Genomic DNA, 22,418 nt, shown 5'->3' with positions numbered 1-22,418 from the left:
TCTCTTAGCCCGACAAAAGACTGTTTGTGATCTCTACTCCCAGCCTTTCTAGCCCTTTTATCCACTCCCTCCCCGCCCCCGTGAGTCTCTTCAGGAAGATCATGCTCCTTCCCATTGCCCAGTCCCGCCAGGCTATTTCACACCTCTTGTCTTCCTCTTGCCCTCATTCAAATCCTAAACCCAGCTTAAACTTCATTTCCTTTCCTGATTTTTTCCTTCCCCTCAGCCAGACAGTTATCATTCTCTCCTCTGCATCTTGTACTTGACACTCTGAATATAGGCTATAAATATATTTGCCATGTGTGTATTAGATAAAAACTTACTTAGAGGGAAAGAACACTAGCTGAGTTTGAACAGTTTAGATTAATCTATTTGGAGCAGAACTTTGACAGCTGAGAGGTGTGTAGAAAGCGAGTGAGGCAGCCCCAGCCCTGTGATCGTTGAGGGTTTAGGCTGGTGGCACCTGCCCACAGAATATGTGCCCATCAGTGGAGCTAAAGCAGAAAAGGTGGCACTGAATGAGGAGGTGAAAAACTCAGGAATGGTTTACGAAGCCATGAAATGGAGGAGATTCAGTTCTGTTTGTAGTGATGGCTGAAGGCCACTCAAACCATCAATCTAGCCATCACAGCCACTTGTAGTCTTCCTATAAAGCAGATATTTTTGTGGTGGTGGTCATTCAAGTGACAAGGTTTGATTTTGAGAGGATAGGTAAGTAATAGGGATATTAGGTACCCTCACTTCATCGATGAGGAAAATGTCCTTTGTCAGACCATTCCCTCCCTGGATCTCAGTGGACCAGGGAAGATTTTAAAGCAAGAACAGAGCTGGTCAATTTTATCTGGATCATCTCTCACTGGCATTAAGTAACTATATTCCATTTAGTCCAGTGTCTGTCTGTCTTTGCTCAGATGCCAGGATTTAACTTAATGTTCCTAATTGTGAGGATCAATTCAGACCTATCAGTTTCCAAGACCAGACATCGTTCTGTTAGATCTGCCTGCTCTCCTTAATTGCAAGTACGTGACCGGCTTGAATATCCATTTAAAGAGTGAAAAAATGGTTTTGCAGAGCAGAGTGAAATCTGTCATCTTAAGCGTTTCCTTGTCTGCCCTCCAGAGTAATAATAATCCTAATTACTTTTAAAGCAGGATTTCGTCTGTTTTCCAGTGTACATCCTGCAGATTGAATTGAGCCCCAGGATTACCTAGCAGCTAAACCCTATCCTCCAATTTTATAGCCATTTTCTAATGAAATTCTCTTTGAAGATAACTTTCCCTCTACCACCACCACCCCAATTCAAAAATATCAAGCATGACAAAGAGGTGGTAAGGAACTCAAACTCAGCCTGAACTCTTCCTAAATTGTGCTTTTAAAAAATATTTTTGTATCCTAGCCTGAATATTCACATTCCATTTAGCTAGGGGTTTTCCATGTTACATAAGCCATTTCCTATCTCTTCATCTTGAGAGGCATTCAAGGAAAACTCTATTGCCCTTGCAGAGCTGGAGAGTAGCTCGCTGATGGGAAAAACCACTTGTTCAGAGTCATTTGGAGATTTTGAGAACAAATTGTAATTAAAGTTAAGATTTCCTGATTCCTTCTCTGTTAGCCCACAGTGCCTGTTTTAATAAGACCAAGAAGTATTATGGTTGGAATTGATCTTATTAAAACTTTTGCCATGATTTTTCATAATAGATGATGGGAAAAAATACTGGAAGGAAACATTATACCAAAGCAATCAGTGGTTATTTTACTGTGGTAAGATTATGGGTGATTTTCTTTTTTCTCTCCTAATCTTTATTCTCCAAACTTTCAGTAATGTGATTACATTATTTTTATTATTTTATAAATTTTAACTGTCACGTAGCTCCATGACAGTTTCCTACTTCAGAAAATATGTACTAGAAATTAACCTTTTTTTAATGCCTCAGAATTATAATTATAAATATGAGTGTTCTACCTCGTGATCAATAACTTCAATGTGGTTTAATATGATATATGGGAGGCTATTTTTTCTGTAAGGAAATTGCCTTATACCACTATACTTTTATTCTTCTTTTTTTGAATATAATATACTTTCACATTTCGAGGTTCAAAAATACAAAGGACATATACACATAGATAATCTCCCTCCCTCTTCCTCTCACCCACAGGCAACCAAATTACTCCTTCCAGAAATATTTTACACAAAAATGTCAATTGGCAATACAGTATACATGCTGCTCTTAGAAAATATTCCATTCAGATCATAAAACTCTTCCTTGGGCTTTTTTAAACAGCCATTCCATATATATATATTTTTTTTAATTTATTTTATTTATTTATTTTTGGCTGCTTTGGGTCTTCGTTGCTGTGCACAGACTTTTCTCCAGTTGCAGGGAGCGGGGGCCACTCCTCGCTGTGGTGGCGGGCCTCCCACTGTGGTGGCCTCTCCTGTTGCGGAGCATGGGCTCTACGCTCGCGGGCCTCAACAGTTGTGAGGCACGCAGGCTTAGTTGCTCCATAGCATGTGGGATCTTCCCAGACCAGGGCTCGGACCCGTGTCCCCTGCATCGGCAGGCGGACTCTCAACCACTGCGCCACCAGGGAAGCCCCCAGCCATTCCATATTACATCATGAATTTAACACACACACACACACACACACACCCCAGTTTATTCAATTTGTCCTTGTTTTGATGGACATTAAGGTTTTTCCAGTCTTTCTATTATAGACAGTGATTCAGTGAATAACTTTATACATCATTTTGAATGTAAGTTTTTCATTTACGAGTGAGACTATCTGTAGATAACTCCCTAGTTGTAGGTATGTACACCTGTGAGTTTGAAGGATGTTGCCAAATTGCTTTCTGTCGAGGTTGTATTCTATACTTTTACCATATCTCTTCTTGCACGTGTCTTTCTTCCCTTAGTACCAGGATGTCAGCTGTCACCTCTTTTGTCACTGTGCTGCCTGTAGCTGTCCTTCCCCTTTTCTACTTTATTAATTCTAAATATGTTGTGAACTTAGAAACAAATAATCAAACTGTTAGAAGTGTGTGGCTCAGAGTCACGGCCAGAGCATTGTAAAGTACTCATTCATCTGTTCAGCAAGTGTTTATTGAACACTTACTGTGCTCACCGGGGACATAGCCTCTGTGTCATGAATTTCTCGTGAGGGAAAAAGACAGTAAACAGATATACAAATAAGTGACTTCTAGATAAATGAAGTGTTACTAGACTTTAGTTTTTGTTTTAAAGACCCACACACCAATGTACTGCCTCCTTAAATTATGTGTTCATCTCCATTGGTAGCCCACTTGTTTTCTATTTGACTGGGGCGGAGGGAAGGACAGAACAGGGACAGGGATCTCCTATTTTAAAGAGTGATGAACAGATAGTTTTTGGTAGAGTTATTAAAAAAATAAAAGGAACTGTGAACATAAACAATGGTAAAAAGCACGGAGTAGTGTATCTTGACATCTGAGTTTTGGCTTGAGTTCTGCCACGAGATGACCACAGATAAGTCATTGAAGTTTTCTGGACTCAGTTTTCTCTTCTATTAAGTATAGGTAATGGTAGAGAAAAATGTCCCTTCCTCCGGTTGGTGAGTGCGACCTAGGCTGACTTTCATTTCCTACTGCCCCCTCCATACAGCCTGCATGACATTAACCAGCTGCCCTGTCTGTAGTCAGATTGGTTGGGAAGTGGCTGGATTAAGCAGGTTTTCTCCAGTACTCCATGTCCCTGGGCTTTAATATGCTAACACGCTGCACTTTGAAGCACCAAGAGAAGAATGTGGCATGTGGCGTAATACTCGTTGGCCCTCAGAACATCTTTTCTGTGTGACTGGTATTCCTTGCCACACAGGTTGAGAAAAAACTGAACTAGATTATCTGTACCCGTTCTTGTTATTCTGAGATTATGTTCTCATCTGTTTTATTCTGATACATTTTCGTCCTTTAACAAAAGCTAAAGTCCTCACCACCGGCACATCCTCCTCCTCTGCAAATTGCTGTCTATGGTCACCACATTGCCTCTGCCCCATTGCTTTATTACCCAGGGCTCTTTTTGTGGGGGAACATACCAGGACACCATTCCGGAACCTCTCAGAGTTACATAAACCTGAACATTTGAGAATTTTGTTTTACAGAAGTAGCTGTCACCAGCATAACAAAAGATGTATTATGTTGAAATCTATACCAACGATGCTTAATGTTAAAATCAAATGACAACATGCTTATTTATAAATACATCTGTGTATCTAGGAGATTTGTCATTACTAGTTTGTGGAAAATTATCACCTGATTGTGCCTTTTCTCCAACTCCTCCTGAGTGTGAGATGGGTAGGAGACCTGTTTCTACCTGGACCTCTTCCGCCTCAACTCTCTTGAGTCATGTTGATGGCAGGGCTGTGGAGAGAGAGCCAGTTCACAAACTGCAACAAAACCACAGTCAGAGACTGGAGTTCTTATAGCTTAAACTATTCTAAGTTAAAAGACCTATGGAAAGAAACTTTTATATTAATAATACTAATATCATTAATAAATATTATTTAGTAAAATACTAACAGGCCAATAGATTGGAAAAGTGAACTGTCAACCCTGTAAAAATTGCTTCTGATGTGAGTAGAGTAGGATCATGAAAAAGAATGCCAACTTAAACTGTTCACTTTTTTAAAGGAAAGAATAGTGGGCTTATCCCTCTGCACTTATGAGCTAAGTTTTCGTGTCAGAAACAGCACTCAGGCTTTTGATGTTTTTCATAATTTGGTAGGCAAGAGATAGGACAGTAGCTCTTGGTTCCTAGGTAGTGTTATTTGGTGTTCACATGTAACTCATGAAGTATTTCTATTAATAAGAAAGAAACTCGCTCTCACGTAAACTTCGTCACTTAAGAATATCATTGGCTTCCTTCCTTAAGTAACTATATATTTTTTAAAAAGCTTTTTAATTACAGTTGAGTTTGAAAGTAGAATGCTCATATCAGTATGGAGGGTGGTTTTGAACTTAGGACACTGTATCCCCACTCATTTCCTATTTTACAAAAATAGCGTTTCATGCCAAATATTGAGTTCTCTCAAAAATTCCCTCACTGATGTAAGTGGTCGTTTCTCAAAAAATGAGCGTGTGCCTTGCTGCCAAAAACGGCTCAACATGGCAGGAATTTATTTGTTCACATACTCGGGCAGCCAAGGTCACAATATGCTCTGTATTCTTAACACTGGCTAATAACTTTGTGAAGCAGTGCCTTAGACCTTATTGAAACTAGCTCTGTTTTTGTTTTTAGTAATTTCAGTGTATGAATGCTGATGTCAGTAGCTGCCATCCCATTTGTCTCACTGCTTTTACTGTCTCTGTAAAAGACTTTTTTTTTTTTCCATTTGGGCTTAAGTACCACCTGAAGAGAGAAGCCTTTTAAGGCCTGGGAGACTGGCCAGTGCCCTTTGTCCTTCTGTTCACCTACTAAAAGGTAGCATTGTTAACCTAATTCAGCGGGGCCCTGGCTCAGTATAAACACTGCTCAATAGAGCCAGAAAGACTAATTGAATCGTACAATACATCACTCTTCAGCAACAGTTTCAAGTGGATTGTACTTCATTTTCCAGAACACCATCCATTTTTTCCCCTCATTTAAGATTTTTAAATATAGCAAATATTTAACCACGATAAACAAAATATTTGAACCCAATTCTGTCTTTTCCCGCTGAACTGTGAGCTACATGAGGACAGGGCCCTGCCTGTTGTGGTCTCCAGTATCAGTGAATTGGTATGTAAAGATTCCCCCAAACTACCCACGGGTTATGCATTATTTAAGCTACTCCCTCTGTATCTCAGATGTGTTTCTTCTATTTATTTCTTTGGATGACAATGACATTTTAAAATCAACTTTCATACTCTTGATGATTACTACCAGAAGTGGATATAGAGTTGGATGGATCTATTGGCCAAAGTCAGCCTAAGCTCAGAGCTGTTCTAATAAGAGCAACTCTTTTCTGCTTATGAAAGTATGTGTTTGAGCCTATTTTCTATGCACATTGTTCTGCATATAATATCCTTTTTTCCCTTTTTTGGGAGAGATCCTTTTATTCCTTTTGAATTTTGTAGTATGTGCGTGGTTTACCTATCTGTTTAAAGTGGCTACTTTATAAAAAGTGTTATAGACTATACATACATATATGTGCACATAGTTTTAGTTTTTAAAGTCAGCATTGTTGTTAAGAATATTAATGGTGCTTTGTGACTACCTAGAGGGGTGGGAGAGGGAGGGTGGGAGGGAGACGCAAGAGGGAGGGGATATGGGGATATATGTATGCCTATAGGTGATTCCCTTTGTCATAAAGCAGAAACCAACACACCATTGTAAAGCAATTATACTCCAATAAAGATGTTAAAAAAAAGTCTTAATGAATTCTTTTTAAATTTTTATTTTGAAATAATTATGGATTCACAGGAAGTTGTATAGATAATATAATACAGAGAGGTCCTGTGTATCTTTCACCTACTTTCCCCACGGGTTATATCTTAAATACCTACAGTACAATTAAAAAAAACAAACAAACAGGAAATTGACATTTGGTATACTGGGTCTGTATAGTTCCGTGTCATTTTATCACGTGTAGATTTGTGCAATCACATGATCAACATACAGAGTTAATGAATTCGTTTCAATGCCCAGGTTACTTTTACCAATTGCGTTTCTGGAAGAGAGAAAGAAAAGCCACACTTTATACTTAGTTACACTATGGGCTTTTTCATTTGGCTGTGTTCAGAAGATGATGTTATTTTGATATTTAAGCTGTGGTTCCTGGTTGGAGGAGGTGTGGAAAGCCAGGTGATTCGCCAGCGCTGATGGAGCAGTTTCTTTTGTAGGTGTCTAAGCAGGCCAAAGAGTTTCTGGAGTACGTGTACGAAGAGCCCCTGATCGACATCCAGCAGGAGAACCCCATGCTGTACGGACACGCCGAGCCGCTGGCCACCGTGGTGCGCCTGCGGCAGCGGCTGAAATCACTGCGAGCCTATTTGTTCAGCTGCCGGGCAGCGGTGGCCGAGGATCTGCGCCGCAGGTAAGAGTCATAAATGTCAGAGGGCGTCGGTTTGTTTTTCTTTTCCCGCCCCGGGAGGGTGGTTAGAGGATCTCCAAGGGCCTTTACAACGTGGAGTGTCTCGAATTCTGTGGCTGTCCCTCCGGGCTCATCTTTGGCTCTTTCCTCCGAGGGCCTCTATCCGGTTGAGCCAAGCACAATGAAAATAATATCTCAGCGTAACTGAAGGCTTTTAACCCATGGATCGAGTTCCCACAATGGTGAAGACCTCTCTTTACCTGTAGGTTAACTTGAGATAAAATTCATTGGAGTGTCTTCACTGATCACTTATGTAGTGTTTTATATTTCCCTCAAGTTCAGTTTGTATTATCATCAGGAAAAAATAAGCATGTTTGAAATATTTCGTGACTTAAAAACATTTTTTCAATGGGAAATTAGTAGGTGGTTATTCAAATCTTATTTTGCAGACAGAAGCGAACTTGGTAAATGATGCAGGCTGTAGAGCTTGAATTAAAATGCATTAAAAAACAACAACAGGCACAAAACATGAAAAGGTCCAGGATTCTGCCTTTTCATGTTACCATTGACATAGGCTGCTTATCCATAGCTTGGTTATCTCAGAGTTTATGGAACACGCAAGTCCATGCCAGGCTCAGATCCTCAACATAAAAGTGAAGTTAAAATGTGCCTGCTCTCGTCAGATTCCTTCTTTTACAGTTAGGTTTTATTGGCATTTAAATTCTCCCCCTTGGCATATGTGAACTAGCTTATACTTGAAATAATTGTTGATGGTGTTCATAAGTCCCTAAACATACCTTTTAATTTTTTTTTTTTAGTAGAAATTTAAAGGCATACATTAGTCATGATTTTTGGAGGCAAGCCTATGTGAATAAGAACCTTTGGAAAGTGATATCGTTTGCTATTTGAAATCCAATTAAGATCCAAAGAAACTGACAAAACCCCAGGCATCTGAAGAGATGTTTTGAAAAGAACTAAATGTAGATGGTAAGGGATACATAATATCTAGACAAGCTCTCATAAAATAATAATGAAAAGGCAGCTGCCATAAAGCAAAATACTTCTCAGTGGTAGTCATTCTATTACCTAGTTGTTTTTCAGAAAGTGCTAGAAAGTGGTCAGGATTTACTCTTGTAAAGTCTAGGCAAATCTTAATTTTAAAGATCAGGGCTTTGCCTGAAACGCAATAAAATTATGTGTCTCAAACAAATTCACCAACTAAACTAGATACAAGATTTTTAACATTGAAAGTATGTTCTATTACTTTCAGTACCTTTTGGCTTTGCTCAGAGCTGGTTTTTCCTGTGCCTGTATTTTTAAATGCTATTAAAATCTAAACATGGGGGCTTCCCTGGTGGCGCAGTGGTTGAGAGTCCGCCTGCCGATGCAGGGGACGCGGGTTCGTCCCCCCGGTCCGGGAAGATCCCACATGCCGCGGAGCGGCTGGGCCCGTGAGCCATGGTCACTGAGCCTGGGCGTCTGGAGCCTGTGCTCTGCAACGGGAGAGGCCACAACAGTGAGAGGCCCGCGTACAGCAAAAATAAATAAATAAAATCTACACATGGGAATCATGTTAGATACCTTTATGATATAATGTTTTGCTTTGGTTAAATATGTCAGATCTGGGCACACATTTAGAAATTAAATAGCAGATCCTATCTTCATATGGATGACTAAGAATACCTATGCTGTTCCAGCAGTTTGGTGGTTTACCACCATGTACTGCGCCTTATGGCCAGACCACCAGGAAAGGAATGGAAGTTCTAGAAAAAAAGCATTCCTAGGGCTGTGAGAATGAAAATAGTAGTCTTTTTTTCCTTTTCCTTCATTTCTCTTTCCTGGACTCTTTCCTGGACTTGCTCATGACTGTTATGTAGTGTAGTGCCTGCCACAAGGTGGGTATTCAGTAACTACTGAACGGATGGATGGAAGGAGGGATGCGTGATAGATGGATGTCTGTTACAGTGTCACTTTAGACCACTGAGCAGTGGCTAGTAGCCCAGTTTTGAGGAAGGAGTCATCTTCAAATTCTTCTTTTTCTTACTTCCCCGTGTCACTTAGCACAGTGTTTGACCTATCTGAAACTTTCAGAAATTGTTGAATGAACAAATCAACTAAAGAGCAAACCAAATCAGCCAAAAAAGCATTTCTGTTTCTGGGATAAGTCTCAAATCTTTCCTCTCCTGTTCACTTCCAGTGCACTCCCCTGGTTCAGTCTCAGGACTATTACAGTATCCTTCTAACTTTCTGTCTCACTTGGGTTTCTTTCCTCTCCAGCTGAACCTTCGTATCAGACAAATTATTAAAGCACAAGTATGGAATTAAAGATCTGCCCCAATCTAATCCAGTATATTGTTCTGCTCTCTCAAACACTGCACTTCAAACACAAATAATTATTTAACTCTTCCCTCAGTGCATTCTGTTGTGGGAATTAAATGGGTTTTTGCAAGTGAAGGGCTTACAGTAGTGCTTGTACATAGTAAACACTCTATAGATAACCATTATTATACTGCTTTTTAAAAATTTATTTATTTTATTTTATTTTTGGCTGTGTTGGGTCTTTGTTGCCGCACACGGGCTTTCTCTAGTTGCAGTGCACGGGCTTCTCATTGTGGTGGCTTCTCTTGTTGCGGAGCATGGGCTCTAGGTGCGCGGGCCTCAGCAGTTGCAGCATGTGGGCTCAGTAGATGTGGCACACGGGCTCTAGAGCGCAGGCTCAGTAGTTGTGGCTCACGGGCTTAGTTGCTCCACACAGCCTGTGGGATCTTCCCGGACCAGGGCTCCAACCTGTGTCCCCTCCATTGGCAGGCGGATTTTTAACCACTGCACCACCCGGGAAGTCCTAATACTGCTTTCTTATCCTAGACTGTTCTTGTCTCTAGCTTTTAAAATCTTTGTTAAAAGATTCTCCTTAAAAGCTACCCCTGAGGCTCTGTCTACTGGAATCAGGCTCCTTCTGCTACTCACTGTATCAGGAGAGGGGTGAGCAAGAGGAAGTGGGTTGGAGGGCCAGCCGGGCCCAGGGCCTGCAGTTCCTGGGTACGCGGGATGCACTTATCTGAGCGTTTGTTGCATAAAAATAGGTGGAGCAGGGCTTCCCTGGTGGCACAGTGGTTGAGAGTCCACCTGCCGATGCAGGGGACACGGGTTCGTGCCCCGGTCCGGGAAGATCCCACATGCCATGGAGCGGCTGGGCCCGTGAGCCATGGCCGCTGAGCCTGCACGTCCGGAGCTTGTGCTCCGCAACGGGAGAGGCCACAACAGTGAGAGGCCCGTGTATCGCCAAAAAAAAAAAAAAAAAAAAAAAATAGGAGGAGCAGGAGGCTCCCTAAGAGCAAAGAATGAGACAGTGATTCCTACAGAGCCCTAGAGGAGGTGATTGATTTTTTTTTTAATGTTATTTTAGTTTCTCTATATTTATATACTGTTAACATAATGTTTGGGGTTAGGTTACCATGCTCTCCAACCTGGCACAGAGAAAAGTATACCAGTAGCAAGCAGTACTCCTAACTTTGGGGGAAGGTGGCGAGTTAGAGGGAGGCTAGGAATCATTTTGATTTATTTTGAAATATGACTAGTGAAATATGTCTAAGAGATTTTTCTGGGATGTTCATACTTCTTACAGCTGGGCCATGCTTACTAATTCTACCTTCTTCAGTGTCTATAAAAATAACCATAGCTACAAAGGGGAACCATTGCCCACCTCACATGCTAAAATTCCTGTCACCAAAAGCCATCTCTTGCCTATCAATCAATCATCTTTCACTTTTATATGGAATCTGACTTTTTAAAAACAAAATGAGCCAACAGTACTTTTAGCGATGATAAGCATGTTCAAAAACACTACTTAAGGCTCCCTTTGTTTCACCTGCGGGCACCACATCTCGAGTGGGGTGGTTTAAACAGTGAGAAGCGCCTGCTGGGCACAGCTAGCCATATGTATCCTCCATAGAAGTCAAAAGAGGGAGGAGTTGATGAGCAACAGGGGAACAAAACTAGAGCAAGAGAATCCAGTTCTTATCTAGTCGTAAAAGGCATTCTCTCCCTGCCTGGTTTTTACCTCCATATAAAAGCGGTCATTAATCTCCAGCAAGTAGGCCCAACATGCTGAAGACCTGTCAGCGCCATATAAACAGAATAAAGCAAACTGTTAATACTGCTGTCGTGAGGAAACTGGAAACAGACTGATTAATCGTATTGGCGCTCAACCGCCAGGGAGACCACTTCGGTCGTCGCCTTATTAGGGAAGTCCCAGTTGGCTTTTAGGCCAATCATTACGATGACCGTCCGGTTTGTATCCTCACTGTTTTTGTTATTGTTGTTAAATGAACGCCTTGTTCTTGAACCCATACTGCAATTCTTGACTGGCAGGGGTGATTAGTTTAGAAAAAGTCAGTATCTTCCATGAAATCTAAAATGTTTATAGTGCCGACCATTCACCGTTTCTGAGGACTCCCAGATGGCGAGCGACCCTGCTGGATTGATTCAAGGCCTATTTAACTTTTCAAGAGAGAAATTATTTACAGTGTTCACATGTAAAGGTGCATGAAGTACTCCGTGGAAGATCTTTGCACTGTCAGGACACATCCGGAGCAGCTGCCATTAAGGATGTCTTCAGGAGGGACCCTAAGAAAAGCTGGGAACACAGGAATAGTGGGATACATGTGTAAATCATAGTCACAAAAGGGCACCTCAGGGCCAGATTTGGCCCTCAGACATGTTTTGTTTGGCCTTTCAGGGATGGCCCCCACCAGGTTTTAAAGTTGCAAAATAGTAGCTAACATTTAAATAGGAGTTTTCATGCTCACACAAAATAAAACTCTCTGGTTTCTCTTAAGAAATCAGAAGCTCTGATTACACAAAAGCTTCCCTCACTCCTGGATGCAGCAATCAGCTTTACGTACTGGACTCTGCACTTTCCCGTAGTCTCTACCCCTCCTATCTTCTCCCCAAACCCACTGGCATTGGGTACATAATATGTTGCTGCCCTGCTTGTCTTGTCCTCAGCCCATTTCATTTATTTATGATGGTACCTGGGCCTGTGTGAGATAATTATGATTTAATCAATTAAAAAGTACTTTCCCGTAAATATTGATGTATTATTTGCTCTTTACAACAGCCCTTCAGATGGGTTAGACAGATGGTATTTACAAAGAAGGGAAAGAACTGTGACTCTGAGATGCTGCGTGACTTGCCTGAGGTGACAAAGCTTGTAAGGAGCAGAGTCCACACGTGGAACCAGGTTTTCTGATGCTCAAATTGCTGCTGCTTTCCCCAGTGTATTTGCTGGTGGCCATGACGTCCAGGAGTTTCTAGATTCTTCAGAGGAAGGAACTGCTTTTATATCTCCTGAAGCCTTGATTGAGGTCATCTAGGAGAGTGTGAAGGAGGGCGGGGAGGTGGCAGACAGTAATGTGCCTTGAGTGGGAAGGGGCAATTGCTGACACAGGCACTCCTGTGCTCACTGCCAGCGCCAGCCTTGGAGAACAAGGCATGACAATTGGCTTAGCGCTAATGAGTGCATTTTTCTCTAGGTCTGTGTTTACCAAACCTTTTCATTCCATAGACCTGTAAATGTAGAGGTATCTGTAGGGTTGTCTTATCCATGTCTTTTGCTAAAACAAATATCCACCTATTTTTCACCATCATTTCATAAAAGAATGTAGTAATGCTAAAAAAAAAAAAAAACAAAACAGGCAGACAGCAATGAAACAACTTTTTAAAGTCAAATAGATTTAAAATTCATTCTACTATGCTTTTTCTTTTCTCATTTTGCCTTGGATTGCTAAAAACATCACCAGACCAACACCAGCTGTTGGGACTAGCTTTTCAGAAATCCCGATTTAAGTTAAATGATCTGTTCTGAGTGCTGAAGTGAAATCATCTAGTCCAAAGAAAGACATCAGAGAAATTAATTAGTGGATGCCTGAGTGTTTCCCATTCTCCATCATTAACAAATGATTTGGGGATTGGGTGCCTGGTGAATCCAAATTTCCTATTGTGATATGTATTTAAAACTAGTTTCTCTCCAACACTAGTCGAGGCCAGTAAGCAATATTAACGCCTATCCTTCCAGTTACTTAGAGCACAATTGTGATGCTTCTGGGGGAACAGGTAGTCCTACTTGTTTGTTAAGTTTAGTTCTTGGCTTAGACCATTCTGACCAGCTTGAATTGGGAATCTCTGGACAATACCAAACGTGATTCTTCTACCTTCTAAGTCACCTTTTCCTGTCTTCGGTCTCACATTTTATTTGAAATTATAATTATATCCAGAATTAGTTCTCACTGCAATATCAGCTTTACTAAACAGTGAGAAATTTCTATCATACAAACAGCCATTTTTATTACCATTATTTATCCTGGTGAGTGCCAGAAAAAGATGAGTGTGTGTGTGTGTGTGTGTGTGTGTGTGTGCGTGCGCGCGCATCCTGTCAGACTCGCCTTGCCTCCTCTTCCTTCAAGCAAAATTTAGCAGCTTGCTTAGCACTTAGGAACAGTCCCCAGAAATGTCACCTGATTCACCAAGATTCCCTGCCACTCCTTCGCTTGTTACCCCCAGGGAAAGCTGTCTGTCTGGCTAGTGAATTCACTGGACAGGAGGCTAAGTCCAAAGGGTGAAACCTCCTTTGGATGTCCACTAGCGTCTCAAACTTAATATGTCCCAGGGCTTCCCTGGTAGCGCAGTGGTTGAGAGTCCGCCTGCCGATGCAGGGGACACGGGTTCGTTCCCTGGTCCAGGAGGATCCCACATGCCGTGGAGCAGCTGGGCCCATGAGCCATGGCCGCTGAGCCTGCGCGTCCGAAGCCTGTGCTCCACAACAGGAGAGGCCACAACAGTGAGAGGCCCGCGTACCACAAAAAAAAAAAAAAAAAAAAAAAACAGTATGTCCCAAACTGAGCTAGTAGCCCCTCCTCCACTCCTGTACAAACTGCTCCTGCTGCAGGCCCCCCATCCGCCTACCAGCACCTTTACCCATAAGGCTCTTCATGCCAAACACCTTTCTCCCACATTCCATACCCAACCTATCAGCAAGTCCTATCAGCGTCACCTTCAAAACATGTCCACTCAAAATCACCACAGAATCATCACTTCTACTGCTACCACCTGGATCCAAGCCACTGTCATTGTTCCCCTGGATTTTTGCAGTAACTGATCTCCCCCTTCCGTCAGTTCTTCCAGCTACAGCTATAGTTAATGTGTACATTAGATGATATCACCTCTGATTCAAACTATCTAATAGCGTCACCTCTCAATCCAAGTAAAAGCCAAGGACGTATAAGCCTGGTTCCCCATCACCTCTCTGCCCTCATCTCCCAGTACGTTCCCCCTTCTTTACTCTGTTCCAGTCATACCAGCCTTGTTTTGCTCCTTGAGCATATGCCAAGCAGGCTCCCATGTGAGTTTCTATACTCATTTTCCTCTTCCCCAGATAGTGGTGTAGCTGGCTTCCTTACCTCCTTCAGATCTGTATGCAGCTGTCACGTTACTGAAGCATCCTTGACCACTTTATTTAAAATTTTTGCACACACTGCCTGCCCCGCTGCCCCACACTTTCTCTCTTCATTCTCTGCTTATTACCACATAAAGTGGTATTTGATTTTTGTCTGTCTCCCTCTCTGGTGCCATCACGTATGGCCATGGCGGTCACGCTTTGCTCAGCCTGTGCAGCCGTGTGCAGAGGCCCTGCTCTCTCCACTAGAACGTAAGCAACAGAAGGTCATGCCTTTTTATCTGTGTTGCTCACTGCTCTATCCCCAGGGCCTAGAACCATACCTGACATAGAGTGGGGGCAAATAAATATTTGGTGAACAAATTAATTAAATAAATAAAGTACTGTTGCCAACATTCTGCCCACTTAATTGGGTCAAACAGTTTTTCATATTACAGAAAATACTGTTCATCATAGAAAACAAAAATAAGAAAGTCATCCATTATCTTACCACTTTGGTGCATATCCTTTCATACTGCTTCCTCTGCAGATTATTTTTTTCCCTAAAAAATGGTTTTACACTGTACGTACTACTTTTAACCCAATCATTTCACTTAGTATATAGTGAACATCTTTTTATGCCGGTAAATATTTGTCTAAAGCATCATGAATCACTGAGTGAAAATGGTGTTTTGATGCATGGGCATACTGATATACCCTTGATCTGGGAAGAAGTAAATGAGGATATTACTCAGTGTGCCCAGCAAAAGATTGCATGAGCTGGGAGAGATCATAGCAACACCTCCTCTTCTCCCTACCTCCCAATAAGTCAGACATATTAGGTAGAGGGGTTATCTGTTACAGAGAAAGGATTTCATGCTCTTGTGACTCGAATACACTTAACGTAGGAGGCTAGCTTATTGAGAGCCTGTCTCCTCGGGCAGCCTCGTTCTTAAAACACAGGCTACACAGACTTGATTTGCTGTGTCTCTGAACTGCAAATGAGCAATGTCTTATAACCAAAATCTAAGATCCAAATGTGCCATTGATTATTAGCCAAAGTTCTGGTTAATATTGGCTTTTAGAAGAATAAGCCCATTTTAGCCATAATATTATCACTAAATTAGTCTCATTAAAGACCAGTGGTTATTAGCACTTCAAGCAAATAGATAACACTTCTTTAAGCTCAGTAAATGAACACAGCTCTTTATGTTCTCTGTAAGACTTAATATTAGCCAGACTTTGTAGCTAGTTTTCAAGTTAGCTAATTAAAAGTGTCATTGGGGCTTTACTCTCAACAGATTAGCTGCATGAATCTATCAGGACTCAAACTATTAAAACACAGGATGCTATTTTGATAGATTTTGAAAGCAACCGTTCTCAGTCTCCTTCAAGAATTCCTTTTCCCTCGGATGACTTCTAGTACTAAGGTTTTCAAGTCGTCTAACCTCCTGATCTCCTGATAGCCCCTCCCCCTTCCTTCATTTTCTCCAGAGATCTCATTCAGCAAATTTTATAAATATATATGCTGATAGCAACACTCTAAAAAGGAGTTATAGACTATCTGCAAAAGTGTCATTCAAAGCTAAACAGATTGATAAACTTTGAAAAAGGAGCTCTGGCAAGTTATATATTAATTTTACTATAATATACATGTAGCTTTTTATTTACCAAGAAATCCTTCAGAAAGTTAAAAAGTGTTTTATCTTATTCTAAGATTAAGTGAAATCTATAAATTATCTAAAATCATTTTCTAAGAGACAACAAAAAAATAAAACTCATGGCAGGAAAAGTGTTATATTCTTGGAACCATTGAATACCGTAAGAATTTGAGCTAAGATCTATAATGTGATATAATCTGTCACTTTTATAATCAGACCCCAGAATAATCACAACCCAAATTACTTCCCAAGTATTTCTACTCCAGGCTTTAGATTGTTGCTAAGAAACTTAAGCACAATTTCTGAAAGAGCCGGTAAGAGACCCTTATTTCCCATACCTATCTTCCAAGATATAATATCTGATGCAATCTTGCCACTTTTTCAGCCAATGAGATTAGCAAAATGAGGTATCTACTGAAATGATTGAAGCTTGTTTCTTCCACATGGGTTGCTATCGCAATATCTGCCTTTGATTTTAAATTGTTTTTCCATTAGCTGGGAGCATGGTTGGACATACGAGTCCTGTCCACATCCAGTCTAATGTAACTATTTCAGGAAGTGTTTGCAGCTCATATCAAGAACACCAAATTGCATCTCCCTAGGGATGCTTCACAGTGCTTTTTGCTGATGTCAGTGTGGGTGCGTATGCCCTCCAAAGGAAAGATACTGCAGCCCTCTCAAATCTGTACAGATTACCTAACCTGGAGCACATATTCTTGGAGAACATGGTAATATTTCATAAATAAATGCTTTTCCTTTCTAAATTATTCCTTATGCACTTCTACCTGTATTCTTCCTTTAGACTCTTATGATTTAGAATCAAAATTGGAGGTTTTCCTTTGGTGTTTTTTTTTGTTTGTTTGTTTTGCGGTACGCGGGCCTCTCACTGTTGTGGCCTCTCCCGTTGTGGAGCACAGGCTCCGGACGCGCAGGCTCAGCGGCCATGGCTCATGGGCCCAGCCGCTCCGCGGCATGTGGGATCTTCCCGGACCGGGGCTCGAACCCATGTCCCATGCATCGGCAGGCGGACTCTCAACCACTGCGTCACCAGGGAAGCCCTGGTGTTAGCCTTTTTATTGTGTGTGTGTGTGTGTGTGTGTGTGTGTGTGTGTGCGTGTGTGTGTGTATGTGTGTAAGAGAGAGAGACAGAGACACACGACACACAGGAAGGGAGGGAGATCTTTCCTTTAAAGCCTGTCTATTACATGTGCTGAAATATTTTCATTCAGACTTTTTTCATTTTAATCATTGGGTTTTTTAATGCCAGTTATGCAGCTCAAATAACTGAGCTTCAGGGAAATGACGATATTACTGAATCTATCAAAATCCTGCAAAGGGTGTGCCTGACTTATTCCCTTTTCTCTCAATGAGCATCAGGGCTTGGTGGGAACTGAGTTGAAGTCCCCAGAAATTAGTCAGGTTAAATGAGTCTTGATGTATTTGACTCAGTGTCCTGGTCCAAAATAGAAGAGGACCCCCTACGTGTTTTATATAGACTACTGCCTTTGATTTCTTAGGCCATTATTTCTGCATTTTTAACCCCAAGTACCAGCTGTGTAATATAAGGGAAATGAATCATATGTGACCTTCTTCCCTTTTGATTTTCATCTTTTCTTACTTTTCTCATTGGAACAATCTATAAATGAAGCCTAAGTTACCTTCTCAGTATGTCAGGAAATCCTAAAGGTGATAAAACAGAAAATGTTGGCACTAGAAACAGTTGTGCTAGTTGGTTTCCATGATCCTTTAGCAGGTTTCCTCATTGTTCTTTGGTATCAGAGAACTTGACAGTGCCACCTGCCAGCGATGCAGTTTCCCTTGATGGGTGAGTGAAGTGTGGAGTTGACTCTCCTTATCACGTTTGTCCTCTGGCTTTGGCATCAGGGCCAACCAGAAGAAGTTGCACTGGCATGACCAGGGCTGTCCTTGTGGTTGGCCTGTTGGCGAAATGCTGTCAGACCTGATGATGAATAGCCCTGCAGTATAGTGAGGTCACTTACTGCACAGAGAACCCTAAACACAGCCGCCTCACCAGAAACAAAAGGCAGCACCATCCCGCAGCAAAAAGGCCATTTACCAAAGGATTGCCAAGTCAGACAACTGTAGCTGTAATCTGTAGCTTTCCGTTCCTGACATGTTGAAGTTTGGAGGGAACATTGGAGAAATTAGTACTTAGTTATCTTTTGCATAACATTTTAGTAGAAACTTGAAGCATTTCAAAATGCAGAGTGTGTGTATAGGTACGTGCACCCTCACACACACAAATGTGTATCTGGAAGAGCTCCTAGCTGGGTCCACATCCCATTTCCTCTAGGCCTTTACTAGCTCAGGCTCTGTCATTTTCCTTACTTTTCTATCTGCAGCTTTGGCTTCTATACTAGCTTCTTCATTTTAGCATATAGATATGACCAAGTGGCTCCCATCTCTAAGAAAAGAATCCTTTCTTAGTCCTGCATCCTTCTGTAACTATGGCCTAGTTTCTCTCCTTTAAAGTTAGTTTCTTAAAAGAATATTCCACAGTCCTTCACCCCTCTGCAGTCTGGCATCCCTCTTCCTCCTGGATACTGTCCTAAGGTCACTAGTGAATTCCCCTTTGCCAAAACCAGCAGGCACCTTTCAGGCCTCGTGAGAGTCTTCCCCGGATTATGTGACCTCTCCTCTGCCTCTGATGCCGTTGACCCTCTTTGTCCTTGAAATTCTCTCCTTCCTTGGCTTCCTGGATGCTGGCTCTTCTGCTTTTTCTCCTATCAGACTGCTTCTTCCCAGCTTTCTTCCTGTGGCCGTTCCTTTAATAGTATTTTTTTGCCAGTGTCCAGTCTTTTCTGTTGCACTCATGTGTACTGTCTCGGGCTCTTCCTCATTTTCATGTCTTCACCTGTAGGCACACAGCCCTCCTCCCTGGACTCACAGATGACTCCACTTGGACATTCCACACCTCTGCCCCAACAGCTGAGCTACCCTTTCTCCCCAAAGGTGACTCCTCCTCATTATTCCCTGTATTAGTAGATGGAACTTCCATTTACCTACTGGCCCAGCTGGAAAACCATGAGCAGTGCCAGGCTCCTTCCCGGCCTCCATTTCCCGTTAGTCTTCATGACCTGTGGATCGTTGGAGAAATCTGTCTGTGGTAGGCCATTTCTCTCCAACCCTAGGGCAACCATTTAAATTCTGTTCAGGCCCCCAACATTTCTCACCTAGTTTATCTCCAGAATTATCCATCTCTTCAGTCTCTTCCCCCTTCTGCTGTCAATGATCTTTTAAAGGCGCAAATCTAGTGCTGTCCCTTCTCTTGCTTGAGGCACTCATCTCTTTGTGGGTAGGCTCTTCTCTAGGCATCTAAGCCCTCGCATGTCTGACTACACCCTAACTTCCTGAGCTCACATCCTGCAGTCCCCCCAGCCCCCAGCATGGACACATATACACATATATACGCATACAGAGCCTGTTCCCTGAAAGAATTATGTTCGTCCTGGCCTCTCTGCTCTTAGCCATGCTGCACCCTCTACCTGCAATATCCATTCTTCCACTCCTCCAGATGGATTCTGACCTGTCGGTTCTCTGAGACCTTTCTTGAACAGGTGTCCTGCAGGCTCCGCTCAGCCCTGCACTCCACGCGGGAGCTGTCTGTTTACTTGTCTGTTTATCTCACTTGTCTGTATGTATTGGAAAGAAAACTGTGTCTTCTCCAAATTTTCTGCCACATACATACCCAGCATCCGCTCATTGCAGTGAAAGTGTGTGCTGATTTTAGCTTCTGATTTTAGGTTCTTAGCCGTAGTGACCAGTCACAGAGGTCATAAGACGGGACTTCGTCTGCATTAAATTCCTGGGCCGTATGGTGATCACAAGTTGTGTTTTCTGACCAAAAAATGCAAATAATCATCCATCCTTTATTGAATACATTAATAGTAAAATTATAAAATGAGTTCTGCCATGGCTTTCAAGGGGGTGCCAAACCTTGCCTCCCAGACGTGAGTGGGTACCCTAGCAGTGCCTGAAGTGGCTGCAGGTTCATCTCTGGTCCCCTGCAGAGCCCTATCCTCTCCTAGTCAGATCTGCCAGAGGCAGCTTAATGCTACCCAAGCACACCGCAGGCCTCCGGGTTCTCCACAATCCCTTCCACAACTGAGCCCTGGGAGGCCCTGCTTGTTCCATCCATTTCCTAAAGAGCTCCTGTCAGACAGGCCAGGTACAAGGCCAGTTCCTTGTACACCAAAGCCACAGTGGGGGAAACTCTGGGCATCACCCAGATGGGATGTTGCCTGTGCTTTTCGGGGCTTGGCTTTTATATCAGTATTTGCCCTGCACTTCCCCTGTGGACATCAGCCTAAAGAAGATATTCAGAGAAAGACAAACACTGTATGATATCACTTATATGTGGAATCTAAAAAATACAACAAACTAGTGAGTATAACAAAAAAGAAGCAGACTCCCTGATACAGAGAACAAACTAGTAGTTACCAGCGGTGGAGGGCGGACACAATATAGGGTGGGCGTGGGTGTAGGAGGTATAAGCTAGTAGGTGTAAGATAGGCTACAAGGATGTGTTGTACAACACGGGGAATATAACCAGTATTTTGTAATAACTGTAAACGGACTGAAACCTTTAAAAAAAATTTTGTAATTTAAAAAAGAAAAGATATTCTGAGAATGTCGTGCCAATTCAGCCTGCCTTGACGGCGCCAGCGATGAAAAAGAGGAACAAACTGACGGGGTCATCTGGCCCCGCCTTTGAAATCCTTTCCTCCTCTAAGCAGAAGAGCAAGCCCCTACCTCTAAATAACTGCAACAGATCTTTTTCTTCTTTTATTTACATTAAAAAGCATCCCTGTAAGAGACACATTTTAATGCTGCTCAGTCTTCCCTCTCAGGAAATTTATTCTCATATTTGACTTCAATGCTTTCTTGATATAATTTCCATCCTCAGAGAGAAGAAAAGCTGATTGGCATTATCTGTCTTAAAAGTCTGTATTTTTTATGGCCACCACTAAATCTCCTGGACACAACATCTTCTCCAAACACAACAAGCTCAGTTCCTTTATCTTTTCTGCATATATTGCATTTTCCAGTTCTTTGTGTCGTTAGGCTGACCTCTTGTAAATTATAGTCTTAGACACTGAAGAGTGCCAGAGAGGAGACAGCAGATACGGTGCTTCTGGAGGGGCTTAGAATCGCTTCCAGAGGGGAAGAGAAAATAAATATGTGAAATATATTTACACACAGAAACACTACATACACAGCTCACTTTAGCTGTGTAAATAATGTTTAAGGAGTATTAGAGATTACTGTGTCCAAAGTTGGCCGGTTATTGTGAGAAGAGTAATGAACAGTGTTTGGAGGCAAAGGGGACCCAGCCTAGAGAGGAGAAATTGGAAATTCTCTTTGCTGCTCCTCAGTTGTGTTCACTGAACATATCCGTCTCCAGCCCTTAGCACAGCACCTGGCTCATTTTAGGCACGCAGTAGTGTCTGTTGACTGGATAACTAACTGACTAGCTGTAGTACTCTAGTAAGTGTATGCCAGTATGATTCCATTTGTAAATTTGCAGTTAATTCTTATATCCTGTATACTCTCAGTCATGGAAGTTTTAGGACTTTAGAGAAGAACTTTAAGTAGCAAACATTAACAATATGCTACCCTGCATTTGTCCCTGCTAGAGTTCATTTCAGTCACCTTCCGACTCTTTCTCCAGCTGGCCTACGTGTGTATAAACCAATGGAAAAGGCAGGAGCTCATCTTGAAATGATTTTCCAGCCTGCTTGTTTAGTTCAGTCCGTCTGTTTCTCAGCCCTGCTGCCACATTGCCTTCATTTTACTTTACTTAAGGGATTTCATTATGAGGCAATTGCCTCTGAAAAAGGTTATTCCTCCCATTCAACCACACTTAAACATCCTCTGTCCCCATAGTAGATTATCATACTTTGCTACCCTAGTGACCTCCACTGAAAGACTACGTCCTAGGTTTGCTTTTCTGCATGTGATGTTTGGGTCTCAAGTCATCTTGCAAATACTGATATACATTTTTAAATCTACAAATGCAATCTCGTGTTCTGGATTGGATCCTTGAACAGAAAAAGGACATTAGTGAAACAACTGGTGAAATCTGAATAAGGTCTAATTTACATAATAGTTCATTGCTTAGTTTTGATCAATGCACCATGGTTGTGTAAGGTGTTACCATTAGGGGAAGCCAGGTGAAGGGTATAAGGGCACAAACATTTCACAAAAGGAGGAAATGTTAGGAACTCACGTACACGTGAACATCCTGGTTATTTTCAAAA

At 42.0% G+C, this 22,418-nt stretch overlaps 1 protein-coding gene across 1 annotated transcript in view; it reads left to right on the top strand.

The window, feature by feature from the left end:
• PLEKHM3 (pleckstrin homology domain containing M3) overlaps nucleotides 1-22,418 on the top strand; it is a 180,712-nt gene that overhangs the window by 75,701 nt on the left and 82,593 nt on the right. The window contains exon 5 of the mRNA XM_065880856.1: nucleotides 6,854-7,047. Coding sequence (XP_065736928.1) covers nucleotides 6,854-7,047 — 194 coding nt within the window. The remainder of the gene's footprint in view (nucleotides 1-6,853; nucleotides 7,048-22,418) is intronic.

Source organism: Phocoena phocoena, chromosome 7 (assembly GCF_963924675.1).
Source record: "Phocoena phocoena chromosome 7, mPhoPho1.1, whole genome shotgun sequence".
Taxonomy (NCBI): Eukaryota; Metazoa; Chordata; class Mammalia; order Artiodactyla; family Phocoenidae; genus Phocoena; species Phocoena phocoena.
The sequence above is the reverse complement of the archived record's forward strand: the minus strand, read 5'-3'. Positions and strand labels throughout refer to the sequence as shown.